The following is a 21,726-nucleotide window of genomic DNA, read 5'->3' on the forward strand; positions in this document are numbered from 1 at the left end:
CTGTTTGAGTAATGGACAGGTCTCTATGAAATGAATCCAGTAATGAATCCCAGTGTCTGAAATTTCCTTTACAGACCTAACCCGAGCTGTTAATGCACTGCCACAGACCATGACCTCTCAGATGTTTAGTGCAATCGCAGCAGTGACTGGGCAAGGGCAGAATCAGAACACCACACCAGCTCAATGGGCAAACAGTCAATACGGCTATGGCGGCGGAAGTGGAGGAGGTAGCGGAGGTGGCAGCAGTAGTTCTTACCACGTATGTATCTTATTACCATGCGGTTCAATTATGGATGGGATCCTGAGCTGTGAGAGTACTTATGGTTGCGATGTTTGTGTACATTTTAGCTGAGTATTAGAATGGTAGAAGCTGGGAGGACTGAATGCATTATGTCTGGTATGTGACACAGTTTTAGTCTCTGCTTTCGTTGACAGATCTCAAAATTAGGCCTTTCACCTTAGTCAGGATGGTGTAAGAGGCAAGCGGAGCTGATAAGAAATTGGCAAAATACATGTTTCCTGTCTCACGTATAGTTTAGGTATTTTCAGGTTGGTCTCAAACCACAGTAGTGCTAGTGGTGCAAAGGTTTTTTTTTTTTTTTTAAATGTACATATATTTTTATAGAAAGGATACAAAAGTAAAAGACTTAAGGCATTTCTTGTTTGTGCCAACAAAATACAAAAATAGTAAGGTTTGTCATGTTAGCTAAATGAGAAGAACCTTGAGCCTTGGGCTTTGTTCAGGTAATTGCAATGTTTAGGTTTTAGTTAAATGTCACAAAGTAGACGGCAATTAAATTGTGAAGGTGCTGCTTTCTGGAAACATGACTGTTACTACTATGGAGGTTGATACTGGAAGATCAACTTTTCTTAAACCTTGTGCACAGCAGAAAGAGCTCTCTGTGCACTATTTGGGCTTATTAACCTGCCAGTCCAATCCCTTGTCTCTTCTATTGCTCTTTTTTTCCCCATTCCCTTTAGAAGGGATGACTACCTTGGAAGCCCATCTGGATGGTTGCCATCTTCAAATTATTTTTTCCACGCTTGGGACTGGAAGCACAGCCAGGAGCATGGAGAGTGTTTGAGGTAAAGTGAAGGTTTTGTTGTGGGATCACAAACCAAAACTGAAAAATCCAGAGAGAAACTGAAGGTTAGAAGACAGATGTCGAGGGAGTTCAGTTTCCTTGAAGAACAACTAATGTTTTTTGGATAGTTCTCCATCGGAACCACAGTTCTTGCTCAAAGTCCTGTAGACAAGGGAGCCACAGAGGTGGGCGCACTAAGATAAGGCACAGATGCAGCAAAATACAGTGCTGAGAGACTTTGGACCGTCCAGCAACGAGAAAATCCCTGAAGAAACTGAGGTGTTATATGGAGAAAGATCGCCAAAACAGAGATGTTGAAGAAGTCAAAAGACAGCAATGTAAAGAAATGGCTGATAACGCCACAGGGCAGAATGGGGTTGAGCTGAAGTATTCTGACTTGAAGCCCTCCAAAACTACAATTATTGAAAGCAAGCAAAAACGACCCCATTAGAAGTTGAAAGACAACGTTGACGGTAAAAACTTGTAATCAGCCTCGATTCCAAAAGGGCTATGGGAATATAGTAGGAGGGAGGAAAGCACCTAGAGAAAAGATGACCTTGGTGCAGACCAAGAAAGCCTTAATGCACAAGAGAGCTCTCAACTTTAAGAGGAGAAAACACCGGCCGAGGCAGAAATTGAGGCACTGATGAAGAGGAAGGAGAAATTCAAAACCTTAGAGATTTCTCAACCCGCTGAGAGAGAAAAATCAGGAGGAGCAATACATAGTGGCTGAGCTTCTAACAATGTCTGCGCACAAAGAATAGGAGGAAGGGGAAATCTTCAATGGAGAAGAAGACCCTGAAGAAAGTCAGTTTGAACAGATGTTTGTTTTTTTCAGGATAAGAAGTCTGCAGTAGAGGGGTTACAGCACATAGATACAGATTTCTGAAGAAAGGGTGGACACGTACCCCTCAGACAATCATAGTGGATTCATATGTGATGTTCTCACTTCCCTAGAAATTAGGTTCTTTTTAAAGAAGATGTAGAAGGAAAAGGAAACTCTGGATTATTCTAACCGCAGATTCCTCACTTGTGAATACCGCCAAGCAGCATACTGGATCCAGAGATTCTTCTCAGCAATTCTCTCCCCCTCTGGTAGGTAGCGTTGTGCATATCTACATCAAACTCATCCTGCCCCCAGAAGTGATGTCGGGGCCACGTATAACCACGACCTCTGGGCATCAACGCCCTTTCCTTTATTTCCTTGCTTTCCAACACTGATCTTGAACTCACTCTCCCACTTGTATTTATGACAAAATGTTTTTCTGCAAACGTGTACAGTGTGCAACAGGCAGGTCTCCTCCAAAACTACAGGATTTAAACTCTGAAAAGATTGCCACAAAATGATGTAGATGACGGAGTTCCACATGGTCTTTTTCTGGTGTCTGGGCTTTTCCGTTCACTCAGAATCATGCACCCACTGCATTTGGATGAATCTGAAGGGCATCCAAGACCGCAAGGCCAAACTTTGTCACAGAACACAACAGGAAAGCGCATAAGGGCCTGCCTCTCTCGAAGTCAAGGACGTGGATATGCTCTTGCTCCTCAAGCAGTTCCGGCAAAAGGTTGTCTCCCGCTCCAAATCTTCAGGTAAGGCAAAGTCTTAAGATATACTTAATCTCGATGCCCCGCCACAGAACTGACTCCACAACACAATCTAACCCGAATTTCAAGGTCATTTTGCGATGCAACAGCAGATCCGGAAATTCTGAGAGGCCATGGTGCTCATTTTTGGTTCCCTTCCAGCTCACCTTGGTGCACCTCTGAGGCCTGTGAGTTAGAGGACGCCTCCTTCTGTCTCACTGCCAGTGAATCTATTCCTGAAAGACTTTACTTTCCCAGCTCCAGGACAGACTCCTGCTTCAACTCCTCTCCTGGTGCTGGGACCTGCGCCTATAACTTGTGCGTCGACGCAGGAGGAAGACCCTGTAGTTCTATAGGACTCAGAAGTGAATCCACCTCAACCCCAACCCATTCACACTCTGAAGTTGCACTTCTGTCACCACATTTTTGATGTTGAAGATGAGTCTCAACTTTACAACGAGGAGAGCTTATTTATGAGTCTCCAAGAGGCCAGTTAGCTTGACCCATATTCTGACACTAGCCTTAACTCTCCACCTGACCCTTCCACAGAAGAATTAGTACCCTTTGCCATGGTGATCACGAGGATGCCACCTACAGCTATCTTTAGTTGAGGTCAAAATGAAGGTCCTCACAGAGGTCCTGTAGCCAGGATAGACCTCTTCAGAGCCGCTCCTTCCCTTTGACAAAGCCTTCACGGACACTTAATGGGCACCTGAGCAAAACCAGGATCTTTTCACCTTGTCAACATGCAGATTGCTCTAGCTCTGGGGATCAATCTTTCCTCCGCCAACATCCTACACTAGAAAGTATTGTAGTACTACACTAGCCGGTTTAACCCTATTTTCTTCCCATATACACCTCCAGACAGAGTCCAAACATCTAAGGGCCTTGGGTAAAGGATGTTCTTCTCCATCAGCCTCACCCTTAAATCATGGGATAAAGTTGCCTCCTTGGGTGTTACTCAAAGGCATTGTGAACATGGTGAGTGACTTCTTGCCCTTGGTCCTGACGACCTCCGAGCCAATATGCAATGGATCATACAAGATGGTCAAAAAATGGTGGGATACATGATTAGGTCAGGCACATTGGCACCCAGTTAGAGGCAGGGTAAGTTTTGCGGCATGAATACTTTTCTAGATTCACATGCTGTGCATGATTCCACCATCTAGTGGCTGGGTTTGGAATTGTCTTCTCTTCTTTTCTTCCCCCCCCCACCCCCCCATGGGCCTTGTCAACCACCATTTGGTGGTATGCCTGTCCCATGTGTGACTTCAGACAGCACCCCAGATGTTCCTCTGAGTAGTCACCATCTTAAGCTTCTTTTTTTCCCACCATTGGTCTGAAAGCAACAAAGGGGCTCGTTTTTTTTTAAAGTTTTTTTTTTTTTAGTTTTTGAAGAAAAATCTACTGAATTGCTGAGGACCACAAACAAATGATAACGAGAGAGAAGGGGACCCTTTTCTCCCTTTTTCCGACAAGGGACTTCGCCAGAACCAGCCACATGGTCATAGAGTTGAGGGCAGGTAGGGGACATGGAAAACACCCCCTTTAAATTCTGCCCCAACTGCCACCACAGGTTTGTGTAGAGATCACCCCTCTCCCCCCCCCCCCATGAGGACTGTAACCTTTTGCCTCCTGGAAGACCACCAAGACAAGGACTGCGAAGCCTGCGCTTCATTTTTACCAAAGACCTTGAGGGTATGTCTAAGACAAAGGCTTGAACACTATATCAGGGCCAGCCAGAAATCACAGGCATTACTGAAGAACCTCGGCCTGTCAACCGATGATGAGGCCAACATCGAGGGAGCCGAAACAGCACGCAGTGGAGCGCCATACGCCAAACGAAAACAGGCAGCGAAAAAATTGGTGAGGGAGGGCGAAAAGAAGGCACACAAGGTAATAAAACCGTACAAAGGCCATGAACATACATCTTTGGACACAAAGTCCAAAAAGGCAACCTATGTGCAGAAACAAAAATTGACCGAAGGTCAGCCGAAAGACAAAGAAACCCACAGATCCCGACGACGGGATACCATTGCAGGCAAGAACCCCTTGAAACCTTCAACAACTCCATCCAGGCGAGAAAGAACGAAAGAGGGCACAAAACCGGTGACGTCAACAGACATGAAGAGACCTTCGCTGACAGTTAACACTGAACAAAAAGCACGGGAGGTTGAGAATAAAAAAGAGAAGGCCGAAGCTGCAACGGCAGTGCTTATCCAAGGAAAAAAGAAGTTTGATTCCCGTAAGAGAATTTCGGATCCCACCGAAACCGTTGACTGCCTTTGACGTCAGAGACAACCAGTCTGCCATGGAGGCTCCTGCAACACCAGAGTCCCAGGAAGAAGAAGAACCCAAAGAGGAGTTCTGTGAGCCCAAAGTGACAAACGGGGCAGGAGGTTTGAAGAAATCATGGAACAATCTCGACACTGAATCCCCCAAGGAAGGATTAGACGTCTACCCTTTGAGGCCTTCACTACCAGGTGACCTCTTCAAGTACAACAGCCTTGTTAAGAGAGCTGGAGAGACCTAAGGTGTACAGTTGGAGGAAGAAAAGGAAGATTCTTGTTTCTTCTTAGAAACACTGCCAGCCAACAAGGGGAACTTGTATTTGCTTATGTTACCCAGCATACTGGAGCAGGGAAGGAAGCGTTCGGAGAACCTGCTTTTGCAAAGGCATTAATGCCAAGGGTTGAGAAGAAGTGTAAGTCCTCAACCCAGGATCCTAAATGCTTGCAGGGAAGTGCACCGGCATAACATTACCCACATCTCTGCGGGACCAACCCCTGAAAAGGAGAGCAAGAGGCTCAACAGGATGAGGAGAAAAATGAAGAGGGAGGCATCAACACTGTGGTGTGTTGTGAACTCAGGTCTACTGTTTAACAGATACAGCCATCAACCGTGGGACGAGATGGAGTCCTGAGGAGTACAAGAAGAGGGCCAATGATGTCATGCAAGAGGGCCGAAACATAGCCAATACATGCCTAAAGTCTGCCCTTGAGACAGCAGTCACTGACTGCAGGCAGTTGTGCACCAGCACATACCTGAGAAGACATGCATGATTAAGAGTGTCAGGCTTTAAGCCAATGGTGCGAGCCTCCGTTATCAACATGCCTTTTACAGGATAGCCCTGTTCATCCAAGCAGCCGATGAGTCCTTATAACAGATCAAGAAGGACAACGAAGCGGCCAAGACTGTGGGAGCCCTACAATTCTGAGGCCCTTTCATAAGAGGAGGAAACAGTCCAAAGGCCTCCAGGCAGAGCACCTTTCCCCCAGGGACAACAGCCACAGGGCAGTTCCCGTCAAGCCACGCAACAGTCCACCTATCAACATTGGCAACACCCTTCCAGGCATGAGGAAGGGGAAGAGGACAAACCCCGCAAAGGGGAGGAAAAACCAGTAAGTGACTTACCCAAAAGCGGCCCAGGTCCCCACATAACACTGGTGGAATATACAATAAGGCCTTTTTCACAAGGGAGAGGGAGCAAGTAACCTTATACAAATGGATCCTAAACGTGATATGTCACTGATATTGCATAGAACTAACCAAAGAACCACCCCAAAAACCCAAAATATTTTGAGGGGAAGAAATAATACAATCAACAAAGGAGGTGGTGGTAGTAGTAGCAGGAGAAAGGAAGTGAAAGACAGCTATCGAAAGAGTACTACCAAGGAAAAGAAACAAGGGAAACTATTCACTTTACTTCCTGGTTCCAAAACAAGATCTTACTCTGAGACCAGTCCTAGACTTCAGGTTCATAAACAAATTGATTCGTACTCAACACTTCAAAATGATAGCACTCCAAAAATTTACCCCACTACTAATACAAGGAGACTACATGGCTACCCTAGGTCTCAAGGCCGCCTGCTTACACATTCCAGTGAATCAGGGACACAAAAAGTACCTCAGCTTTGTATTAGACAGCACACACTACCAGTTCACAGTACTACCACTTGGCTTAGTCTTCTCCTCGCGTCTTTACAAAGTGCATTGCTGCAGTCGCAGCTTACCTAAGAAGGAAGGCAATACATGTATACCCCTTCCTAAATGAATGGCTAGGCAAAATCTAAGCAGAAACGCCGAACGGACCTTCAAACAGTGATCACAACTTTAGAATGCCTGTGTTTCTCCATAAACCACAGTAAGGAAAAGGTGTTCCTGTGAGCAACCCTAAATTCAAAGAAAGCCCGAGCATACCCTGTACCAAAGAAGATAAAGGGTATTTGCAGACCAAGTTCGGCGATACCAGAAGGGGGCAGTCTCTGACAGTGAGGACAGTCATGAAAATAATGGGCATGATGGCATTATGCATACCACTCATAACCGGGTCTTGTGGCTTAGTGGACCAATGCATCCACTGTAGGTGGCCTCTGTTTGACCTCATGGTCACAGTTTCAAATCTATAAAATTAGTATATTGATTTTGGTAACAATAATATCTGTTATTCAGCGCCTTGATAACATCTTTACCAGGGAGTGTGAGGAGTCTATCCCTACACTTTCCAGTGAACATTTCCCAAAGAAGAGCTCCCCAATGAGATCTGCTTTCTTTTCTGGTTGCACAAGCCCTCTCAAAAGCTGTGACCCAGATGGTAATGTCATCACAATCTTCATATTTAGTTACAATCCCTTTGGGGATTTTAGGATGTCAGTGTTCTCTCTGACCCTATTTAAGTTGCTGCTACCATTTATGGGATTTAAACCCATTTCTTTTCTTTCCCTTTCTATGACTAGGAGCTGTTTCTCCAAAGCCAGTCTTTCGGCCATCCTAGCTAACAGGCGGTCCTCTTCATTGAGGCTGCCCTCAATGCTTCCAGAGGTACTATTCTCCCCTGTGGGAGAACCAGGCTCTTTGACTATGATTTGTGGAGTCAGGGTTTGAGGAACATTGTTGTCACTGGTTAGGACAGGAGAGGGGAATTCTTCCTCCTGTTCACTAACTTTCCCATATGAAGAAGTATACTCAGAGGGGTGGTCCCTTGTGAACTCTGCCAAATTCTCCTGGAGCTTTACTTTGGTAGGGTTGGGCCCAGTTTTTGTATCTCTAATAATCAGATACAGTCAGCAATGGATGCTGCAGACACAGCTGCTAGAACTGTCAATACAGCAGTAACAATAAGGAGGCATGCATGGCTGCGTACATCAGGATTTAAACCAGAGATACAGCAAGCTGTGCTGAATATGCCATTCAACGGACAGCAGTTGTTTGGGCCGGAGGTGGACACTGCGATCGAAAAACTTAAAAAGGACACTGACACAGCCAAAGCCATGGGCACACTCTACTCCCCACAGAGCAGAGGCACATTTCGAAAGACACAATTTCGAGGGGGGTTTAGAGGGCAAAGCACAGAAGCCACAACCTCACAAACAAGGCCCACTTACCAGAGCCAGTATCAGCGAGGAGGTTTTCGGGAACAGTATAGAGGGGGACAATTTCAAAAGAATAGAGGAAAGTTCCAAAGTCCAAAAACTCCTCCAAACAAACAGTGACTTCAAGGTCACAAATCCCCAACACATAACACCTGTGGGGGGGAGACTAACCAAGTTCTATAAACATTGGGAAGAAATTACAACAGACACTTGGGTCTTAGCAATTATCCATCATGGTTATTGCATAGAATTTCTCAAATTCCCTCCAAACGTCCCACCGAAAACACACAATATGTCAAAACAACATATAGATCTTCTAGGACTAGAAGTTCAGGCATTGCTACACAAAGAAGCAATAGAATTAGTGCCAAAGCAACAGAAAAACACAGGAGTTTACTCCCTGTACTTTCTGATACCCAAAAAAGACAAGAGTCTAAGACCTATACTAGATCTCAGAACATTAAATACCTACATCAAATCAGATCACTTTCACATGGTCACATTACAGGACATAATCCCACTGCTCAAACAACAAGACTACATGACAACACTAGACCTAAAGGATGCATATTTCCATATACCAATACATCCTTCACACAGAAAGTACCTAAGGTTTGTATTCCAAAGGATACATTACCAATTCAAAGTGTTGCCATTCGGAATAACAACTGTGCCAAGAGTTTTTACAAAATGCCTGGCAGTAGTAGCTGCACATATCAGAAGGCAGCAAATACATGTGTTCCCGTACCTAGACGATTGGTTAATCAAAACCAACACACTAAAACGGTGTTCACAACACACAAAATGTCATAGAAATCCTCCACAAACTAGGTTTCTCAATCAACTACACAAAGTCACACCTTCTGCCGTGTCAAACACAGCAATACTTAGGGGCGACAATCAATACACAAAAAGGGATTGCCACTCCAAGTCCACAAAGAGTTCAAACATTTCACAATGTAATACAGGCCATGTATCCAAAACAACAGATACAAGTAAAAATAGTGATGAAACTACTAGGCATGATGTCTTCATGCATAGCCATTGTCCCAAACGCAAGGTTGCACATGCGGCCCTTACAGCAGTGCCTAGCATCACAATGGTCACAAGCACAGGGTCAACTTCTAGATCTGGTGTTGATAGACCGCCAAACATACATCTCGCTTCAATGGTGGAACAATATAAATTTAAACCAAGGGCGGCCTTTCCCAGACCCAGTGCCACAATACGTGATAACAACAGATGCCTCCATGATCGGGTGGGGAGCACACCTCAATTAACACAGCATCCAAGGACAATGGGACATACAGAAAAAACAGTTTCACATAAATCACTTAGAACTGTTAGCAGTATTTCTAGCGCTAAAAGCATTTCAACCCATAATAAGCCACAAACACATTCTTGTCAAAACAGACAACATGACAACAATGTATTACCTAAACAAACAAGGAGGGACACACTCAACACAGTTGTGTCTCCTGACACAGAAAATATGGCATTGGGCGATTCACAACCACATTCGCCTAATAGCACAATTTATTCCAGGAATTCAGAACCAGTTAGCTGACAATCTCTCTCGGGATCACCAACAGATCCACGAATGGGAGATTCACCCCCAAATACTAAACTCTTACTTCCAGATTTGGGGAACACCACAAATAGATCTATTTGCAACAAAAGAAAACGCAAAATGCCGATACTTCGCATCCAGGTACCCACAAGATCAGTCTCAGGGCAATGCGTTATGGATGAGCTGGTCATGGATATTTGCTTACGCTTTTCCCCCTCTCCCACTCCTTCCATATCTAGTAAACAAATTGAGTCAAAACAAACTCAAACTCATACTAATAGCACCAACATGGGCAAGACAACCTTGGTACACAACACTACTAGACCTCTCAGTAGTGCCTCATGTCAAACTACCAAACAGACCGATCTGTTAACACAACACAAACAGATCAGACATCCAAATCCAGCATCGCTGAATCTAGCAATTTGGCTCCTGAAATCCTAGAATTCTGACACCTAGACCTCACACAAGAATGTATGGAGGTCATAAGGCAAGCTAGAAAACCTACCACTAGACACTGCTATGCAAATAAGTGGAAAAGATTTGTTTATTACTGCCATAATAATCAAATTCAACCCTTACACGCTTCTGCCATAGATATAGTAGGATACTTACTACATTTGCAAAAGTCAAAGCTAGCTTTCTCTTCCATAAAGATACATTTTACCGCAATTTCAGCTTACCTGCAAATTACGCACTCAACTTCATTATTTAGGATATGTAAGGAAATGCCTCCTTGGCATGGTTGCCCCCTGACTTTTTGCCTTTGCTGATGCTATGTTTACAATTGAAAGTGTGCTGAGGCCTGCTAACCAGGCCCCAGCACCAGTGTTCTTTCCCTAACCTGTACTTTTGTATCCACAATTGGCAGACCCTGGCATCCAGATAAGTCCCTTGTAACTGGTACTTCTAGTACCAAGGGCCCTGATGCCAAGGAAGGTCTCTAAGGGCTGCAGCATGTCTTATGCCACCCTGGAGACCTCTCACTCAGCACAGACACACTGCTTGCCAGCTTGTGTGTGCTAGTGAGGACAAAACGAGTAAGTCGACATGGCACTCCCCTCAGGGTGCCATGCCAGCCTCTCACTGCCTATGCAGTATAGGTAAGACACCCCTCTAGCAGGCCTTACAGCCCTAAGGCAGGGTGCACTATACCATAGGTGAGGGTACCAGTGCATGAGCATGGTACCCCTACAGTGTCTAAACAAAACCTTAGACATTGTAAGTGCAGGGTAGCCATAAGAGTATATGGTCTGGGAGTTTGTCAAACACGAACTCCACAGCACCATAATGGCTACACTGAAAACTGGGAAGTTTGGTATCAAACTTCTCAGCACAATAAATGCACACTGATGCCAGTGTACATTTTATTGAGAAATACACCACAGAGGGCACCTTAGAGGTGCCCCCCTGAAACTTAACCGACTATCTGTGTAGGCTGACTAGTTTTAGCAGCCTGCCACAAACCGAGACATGTTGCTGGCCCCATGGGGAGAGTGCCTTTGTCACTCTGAGGCCAGTAACAAAGCCTGCACTGGGTGGAGATGCTAACACCTCTCCCAGGCAGGAATTGTCACACCTGGCGGTGAGCCTCAAAGGCTCACCTCCTTTGTGCCAACCCAGCAGGACACTCCAGCTAGTGGAGTTGCCCGCCCCCTCCGGCCAGGCCCCACTTTTGGCGGCAAGGCCGGAGAAAATAATGAGAAAAACAAGGAGGAGTCACTGGCCAGTCAGGACAGCCCCTAAGGTGTCCTGAGCTGAAGTGACTCTAACTTTTAGAAATCCTCCATCTTGCAGATGGAGGATTCCCCCAATAGGGTTAGGAATGTGACCCCCTCCCCTTGGGAGGAGGCACAAAGAGGGTGTACCCACCCTCAGGGCTAGTAGCCATTGGCTACTAACCCCCCAGACCTAAACACGCCCTTAAATTTAGTATTTAAGGGCTACCCTGAACCCTAGAAAATTAGATTCCTGCAACTACAAGAAGAAGGACTGCCCAGCTGAAAACCCCTGCAGCGGAAGACCGGAAGACGACAACTGCCTTGGCTCCAGAAACTCACCGGCCTGTCTCCTGCCTTCCAAAGATCCTGCTCCAGCGACGCCTTCCAAAGGGACCAGCGACCTCGACATCCTCTGAGGACTGCCCCTGCTTCGAAAAGACAAGAAACTCCCGAGGACAGCGGACCTGCTCCAAGAAAAGCTGCAACTTTGTTTCCAGCAGCTTTAAAGAACCCTGCAAGCTCCCCGCAAGAAGCGTGAGACTTGCAACACTGCACCCGGCGACCCCGACTCGGCTGGTGGAGATCCGACACCTCAGGAGGGACCCCAGGACTACTCTGATACTGTGAGTACCAAAACCTGTCCCCCCTGAGCCCCCACAGCGCCGCCTGCAGAGGGAATCCCGAGGCTTCCCCTGACCGCGACTCTTTGAACCTAAAGTCCCGACGCCTGGGAGAGACCCTGCACCCGCAGCCCCCAGGACCTGAAGGACCGGACTTTCCCTGGAGAAGTGACCCCCAGGAGTCCCTCTCCCTTACCCAAGTGGAGGTTTCCCCGAGGAATCCCCCCCTTGCCTGCCTGCAGCGCTGAAGAGATCCCAAGATCTCTCATAGACTAACATTGCGAACCCGACGCCTGTTCCTACACTGCACCCGGCCGCCCCCGCGCTGCTGAGGGTGAAATTTCTGTGTGGACTTGTGTCCCCCCCGGTGCCCTACAAAACCCCCCTGGTCTGCCCTCCGAAGACGCGGGTACTTACCTGCAAGCAGACCGGAACCGGAGCACCCCCTTCTCTCCATTCTAGCCTATGTGTTTTGGGCACCACTTTGAACTCTGCACCTGACCGGCCCTGAGCTGCTGGTGTGGTGACTTTGGGGTTGCTCTGAACCCCCAACGGTGGGCTACCTTGGACCAAGAACTAAGCCCTGTAAGTGTCTTACTTACCTGGTTAACCTAACAAATACTTACCTCCCCTAGGAACTGTGAAAATTGCACTAAGTGTCCACTTTTTAAACAGCTATTTGTGAATAACTTGAAAAGTATACATTCAATTTTGATGATTTGAAGTTCCTAAAGTACTTACCTGCAATACCTTTCGAATGAGATATTACATGTAGAATTTGAACCTGTGGTTCTTAAAATAAACTAAGAAAAGATATTTTTCTATATAAAAACCTATTGGCTGGATTTGTCTCTGAGTGTGTGTACCTCATTTATTGTCTGTGTATGTACAACAAATGCTTAACACTACTCCTTGGATAAGCCTACTGCTCGACCACACTACCACAAAATAGAGCATTAGTATTATCTCTTTTACCACTATTTTACCTCTAAGGGGAACCCTTGGACTCTGTGCATGCTATTCCTTACTTTGAAATAGCACATACAGAGCCAACTTCCTACAGGATACCAGTCATAAAAGCGTTTATGGAAGGCCTAAAGAGAATTATACCACCAAGAACACCACCAGTTCCTTCATGGAACCTCAACATTGTCTTAACACGACTCATGGGTCCACCTTTTGAGCCCATGCACTCTTATGAAATGCAATACTTAACATGGAAAGTTGCATTTTTGATTGCCATCACATCTCTAAGAAGAGTGAGTGAAATTCAAGCATTTACCATACAAGAACCATTTATTCAAATACACAAGCATAAAGTAGTTCTACGGACAAATCCAACTTTTTTTACCAAAGGTTATATCACCGTTCCACTTGAATCAAACAGTAGAATTACCAGTGTTCTTCCCACAGCCAGATTCTGTAGCTGAAAGAGCACTACATACATTAGACATTAAAAGAGCGCTAATGTACTACATTGACAAAACAAAACTAATTCGAAAAACAAAATAATTATTTATTGCTTTCCAAAAACCTCATACAGGAAATCCAATTTCTAAACAAGGCATTGCTAGATGGATAGTTAAGTGTATTCAAACCTGCTATCTTAAAGCAAAGAGCGAACTGCTGATTACACCAAAGGCACACTCAACCAGAAAGAAAGGTGCTACCATGGCCTTTCTAGGAAATATTTAAATGACTGAAATATGTAAGGCAGCAACATGGTCTACGCCTCATACATTTACCAAACACTACTGTGTAGATGTGTTAACTGCACAACAAGCCACAGTAGGTCAAGCTGTACTACGAACATTGTTTCAAACAACTTCAACTCCTACAGGCTGAACCACCGCTTTTGGGGAGATAACTGCTTACTAGTCTATGCACAGCATGTGTATCTGCAGCTACACATGCCATTGAACGGAAAATGTCACTTACCCAGTGTACATCTGTTCGTGGCATGAGACGCTGCAGATTAACATGCGCCCAGCCGTTTAGAAGTTGATCTTGAACATTTGTAAATTTGTAAATATATTACTTTAAACTTCATTATGTACATACGTATTCACTCCATTGCATGGGCACTATTACTAGTATACACAACTCCTACCTCACCCTCTGCGGGGAAAACAATCTAAGATGGAGTCGACGCCCATGCGCAATGGAGTCGAAATGGGAGGAGTCCCTCGGTCTCGTGACTCGAAAAGACTTCTTCGAAGAAAAACAACTTGTAACACTCCGAGCCCAACACCAGATGGCGGGATGTGCACAGCATGTGAATCTGCAGCGACTAATGCCACGAACAGATGTACACTGGGTAAGTGACGTTTTCCTTACTACTCTAAGCCACCTTGGACTGAATTTGAGTGAGGAAATGAGTGTCCATCAAGTTTCCATAAAGGAAAAGAACGTGAGCTAGTCGGGCTTCATAGAGGATTGAAGTGTAGATATATTATTTTCAGTGCACAATAAGTTTTTTTTTTTTTTGGTTGGTGTTTATATGAGGTCTAACCGGAGTGGAGAGTGCAAGGTTTATGTTAAATAGGGTATCTGGACGGCATAAGAAGAATGGTAGGAAGCAATTCAGTATGGGAAAATGGAGCGATGCACATATATTAGCCCAGTTGGGCAGTATGGTTAAGTAAATAATATGTAAATCGAGTATATGTTTACAAATCATTGAAGATCATGAAAGAATTTAGATTGAGAACAGTGTGTACTAGTACATCGACGTTCCATTGTATAAAAACGTTGCACTTGTATAGCGCACTACTCACCCGTTAGGGTCTCAAGGTGCTGTACGCATACCGTTGTGGAACCCCTCCTGGCTTTTCCCTGTGAGGCGCCTTTCCTGGACAGCCCCAGGGTGAAACCAGGCATCCAAGCGCTGTGAGGGCCGTTGTGGAGATTAAGCAAGCTATTGTCCAGAATTACACAGTGGGACCCATTAATTAGATTAGGCACTGAGGCAAGAATTATCTGGTCCAAGGGAATTGAGCCCATGACCCACCGAGACAGGAATTGAACCCTGGTCCCGGGCCAGGTCTCTGCATCAGGCTCTAACCATTGTGCCACACTTCTCCACTTGTATGAGATTGTACCGGGCAATGAAGTTTGTAGGTTTGACATACATACTATTGCAAACAATTAGAGACATGGTCATGTATATAAATAATATAATTGTGTAACGTTTGGGCGCAAATTTATTGGTGCCCACAAATATTGGAATTCATTTTACAATGTGACCCCCTAAGAGTTAGCACAGTGTGTATGCTTCCCACAGTGGATAAATGAATTGGCAAATAATAATTAAATTGATATGGTTCGACATTCCATCATGGCAGCCGCTTTTCAATGCACTATGTTTGTAGTAGGATGTTAGTCCATTTTTATGTCTCTGTGATTTTTAATATTTAATATGTGTAAGGAAATGCCTCCTTGGCATGGTTACCCCCTGACTTTTTGCCTTTGCTGATGCCAAGTTATGATTTAAAAGTGTGCTGAGGCCTGCTAACCAGGCCCCAGCACCAGTGTTCTTTCCCTAACCTGTACCTTTGTTTCCACAATTGGCACAGCCTGGCATCCAGGTAAGTCCCTTGTAATTGGTACCTCTGGTAGCAAGTGCCCTGATGCCAGGGAAGGTCTCAGTAGCCATAAGAGTATATGGTCTGGGAGTCTGTCAAACACGAACTCCACAGCACCATAATGGCTACACTGAAAACTGGGAAGTTTGGTATCAAACTTCTCAGCACAATAAATGCACACTGATGCCAGTGTACATTTTATTGTGAAATACACCCCAGAGGGCATCTTAGAGATGCCCCCTGAAAACGTACCCGACTACCAGTGTGGGCTGACTAGTTTTGCCGGCCTGCCACACACCAGACATGTTGCTGGCCACATGGGGAGAGTGCCTTTGTCACTCTGTGGCTAGTAACAAAGCCTGTACTGGGTGGAGGTGCTTCTCACCTCCCCCTGCAGGAACTGTAACACCTGGTGGTGAACCTCAAAGGCTCTCACCCCCTTTGTTACAGCGCCCCAGGGCACTCCAGCTAGTGGAGATGCCCGCCCCCTCCGGCCACGGCCCCACTTTTTTGGCGGCAAGGCTGGATGAGATAATGAGAAAAACAAGGAGTCGTCACTGGCCAGTCAGGACAGCCCCTAAGGTGTCCTGCGCTGAGGTGACTCTGACTTTTAGAAATCCTCCATCTTGCAGATGGAGGATTTCCCCAATAGGATTAGGGATGTGCCCCCCTCCCCTCAGGGAGGAGGCACAAAGAGGGTGTAGCCACCCTCAGGGCTAGTAGCCATTGGCTACTAACACCCCAGACCTAAACACACCCGTAAATTGAGTATTTAGGGGCTCCCACAACCTAGCAAGATAGATTCCTGCAACCTAAGACAAAGAAGGACTGCTGACCTGAAACCCTGCAGAGAAGACTGAGACACCAACTGCTTTGGCCCCAGCTCTTCCGGCCTGTCTCCCCACTTCAAGAAAAACTGCAACAGCGACTCGTTCCACAGGGTCCAGCAACCTCTGAAGCCTCAGAGGACTACCCTGCATCTAAAAGGACCAAGAACACCTGAGGACAGCGGCTCTGCTCCAAAGAAGAAACATCTTTGCAACAAAGAAGCAACTTTTAAAGACCACACGTTTCCAGCTGGAAGCGTGAGACTTTGCACTCTGCACCTGATGCCCCAGGCTCGACCTATGGAGAAACAACACTACAGGGAGGATTCCCCGGTGACTGCGACCCTGTGAGTAGCCAGAGTTAACCCCCCCTGAGTCCCTCCCAGCGACGCCTGCAGAGGGAATCCAGAGGCTCCCCCTGACCGCGACTGCCTGCTTCTAAGAACCCGCAGCCCCCAGGACCTGAAGGATCCGACCTCCAGTGCAGAAGCGACCCCCATGTGGCCCTCTCCCTTGCCCAGGTGGTGGCTACCCAGAGGAGCCCCCCCCCCCCCCTTGTCTGTCTGCCTCGCTGAAGAGACCCCTGGGGCTCCAATTGAAACCAATTGCAAACCCGACGCCTGTTTACACTCTGCACCCGGCCGCCCCCGTGCCGCTGAGGGTGTACTTTTTGTGCTGACTTGTCCCCCCGGTGCCCTACAAAACCCCCCTGGTCTGCCCTCCGAAGTCGCGGGTACTTACCTGCTTGTAGACTGGAACCGGGGCACCCCCTTCTCCATTGAAGCCTATGTGTTTTGGACACCACTTTGACCTCTGCACCTGACCGGCCCTGAGCTGCTGGTGTGGTAACTTTGGGGTTGCCCTGAACCCCCAACGGTGGGCTACCTTAGACCCAACTTTTAACCCTGTAGGTGGTTTACTTACCTGCAAACCTAACAAACACTTACCTCCCCCAGGAGCTGTTGAAAATAGCTTATTGCCATTTTTGTGAAAACTGTATATGCTATTTTGCTAATTCAAAGTTCCTAAAGTTCCTAAGTGAAATACCTTTCATTTGAAGTATTACTTGTAAATCTTAAACCTGTGGTTCTTAAAATAAACTAAGAAAAGAGCTTTATCTATACAAAAACCTATTGGCCTGGAATTGTCTTTGAGTGTGTGTTCCTCATTTATTGCCTGTGTGTGTACAACAAATGCTTAACACTTCCCTCTGATAAGCCTACTGCTCGACCACAAAATAGAGCATTAGAATTATCTCTTTTTGCCACTATCTTATCTCTAAGGGGAACCCTTGGACTCTGCATGCTATTTCTTACTTTGAAATAGTGCATACAGAGCCAACTTCCTACAATATGTACATTTTATCGACATCCCATCCATGATCAAGACTATGGCTGAAACTCGTTGCGAGGAAGTATCTTTTAAGTACAGAATGTTTGCAATTCACCAAAGGTGTCCAAGCTTTTCCTTCGATGTGTGTGACTCCGCTGATGCATTTATTTGGATTTCCGGATCCAAGCCTCTGTATTCTGGGCGATTTGTAAAGTAGCTATAAATATGTTCAGTGGCCTGTGTAGCTGCAGATACACATGCTATGCATATCGATTCCGAAATCTAGTGTTGGGCTCGGAGTGTTACAATTTGTTTTTCTTCGAAGGAGTCTTTTAGAGTCACGGGATCGAGTGACCCCTCCTCTCGGTTCCATTGCGCATGGTCATCGACTCCATTGTTAGATTGTTTTCTTTCCGCCGTCTGGTTCAGACGTGTTTCCTCTCGGTCTGAGATTTTAATTAGTAAAACTTTAGAAAATCTTCCCTTTCGTTGTTATTGGCTCGATCGCGTTCTCCATCTAGCATCGAACCAGTTGTACTGTCAGAAAACCACTTTGTTCGCCCTTCCATGCGCGCACAGCAAACTCTGGCTTATTCGGGCTGACCGCGTGGAGAGCCTGATGGATCGGACTCAATTCCGATTCTGCCCTCTGTGCCAAGCCAAGTACCCATACACAGGCCAGCATTTGGTTTGCAGCCTCTGCCTTTCTCCAGACCATCGGGAGGAAAACTGCGGGGCCTGTCTATCGATTCGATCAAAAAAAGACTCTTAGAGACCAAAGAGCAAAAAGGCTGGTAATGGTGTAGAAGAGCAGTGAACATCTTGATGTCACCGAAGAGGAGCAGGTGCAAATAGCAGTCTCTATCCGAGACACAGAGTCTGAGCTGTTGTCCGAAGACAACAGACCCATCACAGCCAGCCAGCATGTGAGTACGTCTGCCCCTGTACCCCCACACAAGAAACATCAGAAGACCTTGGGTAAGACCACTGCTGGAAGGCAATGGTTCGGCCCGAAAAAAGACTGTTGTGACTGACCTTCGGGTTCGGCTCTGAAAAAGGCCACACCTCTGACTACTTTGGAGTCGACAAAAACTATTAAGGGCTCCATTTCGGACTCCAACAAAAAAACATCAATTTTCGGAGTCGAAAATTAGAATTACAGTTTTGGAGCCGAGACCTTCCACAACATTTTCGATACCGAAAAAACATCAAACTTCGGAACCGAAAAAGACAGGTTATACAGAGGAGCAAGGACTTTCCAAAAAACTACAAGAAAGCATAAAACCTCTGAGGAAGAGTCTGACATTGAGCCCATTCTACAAGTTATGGATGAGAGGCAATCTAGGATACACATACATAAAGAGACGGGCAGAATTATTACAGCACCTAATCTAAAAACAAAGAGGAAGCTGGCATTCCAAGAAGAACTGGACACTGCACAGCCCCCAGCTAAAGTGCCAAAGCAAAAAGAGAAGCCAGTAGCTCCTCAGTCTTCTCCTCCTCATTCTCCACACCTATCTACCTCTCCTCACACCAGCCCTCCTCCAATGCCTTTTCCAACACATTCTTTAGATTCTCAAGACATTGTAGATCCATGGGACCTTTTATGATCCTGATCCCATCCCAGATAATGACCCAGACACCTACCCCTCTAAACCATCTCCACCTGAAGATACTACAGTATACAATCAGGTCAGAGCCAGGGCTGCAGCTTACCATGGGGTAACAATGCACACAGAACCATTAGAGAAAGATTTTTTGTTTAACACGTTATCCTCAACACATTCTAGGTACCAATGCCTCCCAATGTCACCAGACATGGTAAAGCACGCAGACCAAATTTTTAATGAGCCTGTGAAAGCAAGAATAATCACACATAGAATAGAGAAGAAGTGTAAGCCTGCACCCTCTGACCCGGATTATATCACACATAAGGTGCCTCCGGATTCAGTAGTGGTTAGTGCTGCACGAAAGAGGGCAAATAGCCAGTCTTCAGGAGATGCACACCCTCCTGATAGAGAGCAGGAAATTTGACGCTGCAGGGAAGAGAGTTGCGTCCCAAGGAGGAAATCAATGGAGGATAGCTAATTCCCAGGCACTACTAGCCCGTTATGATAGAGCTCATTGGGATGAGATGCAGGATATCATAAAGCATCTCTCAAAAGAGCACCAAAAGAGGGCACAACAGGTAGTAGAGGAAGGGAAAGCTATCAGTAACAACCATATAAGGTCTGCCCTTGATGCGGCTGATACAGCTGCAAGGAGCGTGAACACAGCAATTACCATTAAAAGACATGCATGGGTGCGCTCCTCTGGTTTTAAACCAGAAATACAACAGGCTGTGTTAAACATGCCTTTTGACAAGAAACACCTCTTTGGGCCAGAGATGGACACTACAATAGAAAAATTACAAAAAGACTCAGATACAGCAAAGGCAATGGGTGCTCTGTATACTACACCATATAGGGGGTCATTTCGTAAGCCTCCGTTTCGAGGAGGTTGTAGACCACAATCCTCCGAGGCATCAACTTCACAAGCAAAGCCAACCTATCAAACCCAGTACCAGCGAGGGGGGTTTAGAGTAACATACAGAGGTCAATACTCTAGAAATAGAGGTAAATTCCAAACCTATAAACAACCAGCAACACAACCAAAACAGTGACTTCCTTCACTCCCTTCCACTCCACACATCTCCTGTGGGGGGAAGATTACAGCTGTTCCACACACATTCGAAAAATAGCACCATAGACAACTGGGTGTTATCAATTATCCACAGTGGCTATTGCCTAGAATTGATAAACACTCCTCCAGCTATTCCACCAAAATATCACAAATTAACCCCAGAACATACAGTCCTGTTACAACAAGAGGTTCAATCTCTACTACTCAAACAAGCAATAGAATTAGTTCCACAATCTCAACTAGGAACAGGCGTTTACTCACTATACTTTCTAATTCCCCAAAAAGATGGCACCCTCAGGCCAGTATTAGACCTCAGGCACCTCAGTTTTTACATCCTATCAGAACATTTTCACATGGTAACTCTGCAAGATGTTATCCCACTGCTACAAAAACAAGATTTTAAGACAGCCCTAGACCTCAAAGATGCGTATTTCCACATACCCATCTGTGAGGAAATGCCTCCTTGGCATGGTTACCCCCTACCTTTTTGCCTTTTCTGATGTTAAGTTATGATTTGAAAGTGTGCTAGGACCCTGCTAACCAGGCCCCAGCACCAGTTTTCTTTCCCTAAACTGTACCTTTGTCTCTACATTTGCCACAACCCTGGCACTCAGGTAAGTCCCTTGTAACTGGTATCAAGGGCCCTGATGCCAGGGAAGGTCTCTAAGGGCTGCAGCATGTTTTATGCCATCCTAGGGACCCCTCACTCAGCACATGCACACTGCTTCACAGCTTGTGTATGCTGGTGGGGAGAAAAAGACTAAGTCGACATGGCACTCCCCTCAGAGTGCCATGCGAACCTCACACTGCCTGTGGCATAGATAAGGCACCCCTCTAGCAGGCCTTACAGCCCTAAGGCAGGGTGCACTATACCACAGGTGAGGGCATATGTGCATGAGCACTATGCCCCTACAGTGTCTAAGCAAAACCTAGACATTGTAAGTGCAGGGTAGCCATATTAGAATATGGTCTGGGAGTTTGTCAAACACTAACTCCACAGTTCCATAATGGCTGCACTGAAAACTGGGATAATGGCTGCACTGAAAACTGGGAAGTTTGTATCAAACTTCTCAGCACAATAAATGCACACTGATGCCAGTGTGCAATTTATTGTAAAATACACCCAGAGGGCATCTTAGAGATGCCCCCTGAATACCTACCCGACTTCTAGTGTAGGCTGACCAGTTCTTGCCAGCCTGCCACACACCAGACATGTTGCTGGCCACGTGGGGAGAGTGCCTTTGTCACTCTGTGGCCAGGAACAAAGCCTGTACTGGGTGGAGGTGCTTATCACCTCCCCCTGCAGGAACTGTAACACCTGGCGGTGAGCCTCAAAGGCTCACCCCTTT

At 46.0% G+C, this 21,726-nt stretch overlaps 1 protein-coding gene across 3 annotated transcripts in view; it reads left to right on the forward strand.

The window, feature by feature from the left end:
- The window catches only part of SUPT6H (SPT6 homolog, histone chaperone and transcription elongation factor), an 893,672-nt gene that overhangs the window by 809,129 nt on the left and 62,817 nt on the right, over window positions 1-21,726 (forward strand). For all 3 annotated transcript variants that reach the window (XM_069226188.1, XM_069226189.1, XM_069226190.1), the window contains exon 35: window positions 75-259. In XM_069226188.1, coding sequence (XP_069082289.1) covers window positions 75-259 — 185 coding nt within the window. The remainder of the gene's footprint in view (window positions 1-74; window positions 260-21,726) is intronic.

This window comes from Pleurodeles waltl, chromosome 3_1 (assembly GCF_031143425.1).
Source record: "Pleurodeles waltl isolate 20211129_DDA chromosome 3_1, aPleWal1.hap1.20221129, whole genome shotgun sequence".
Classification (NCBI taxonomy): Eukaryota; Metazoa; Chordata; class Amphibia; order Caudata; family Salamandridae; genus Pleurodeles; species Pleurodeles waltl.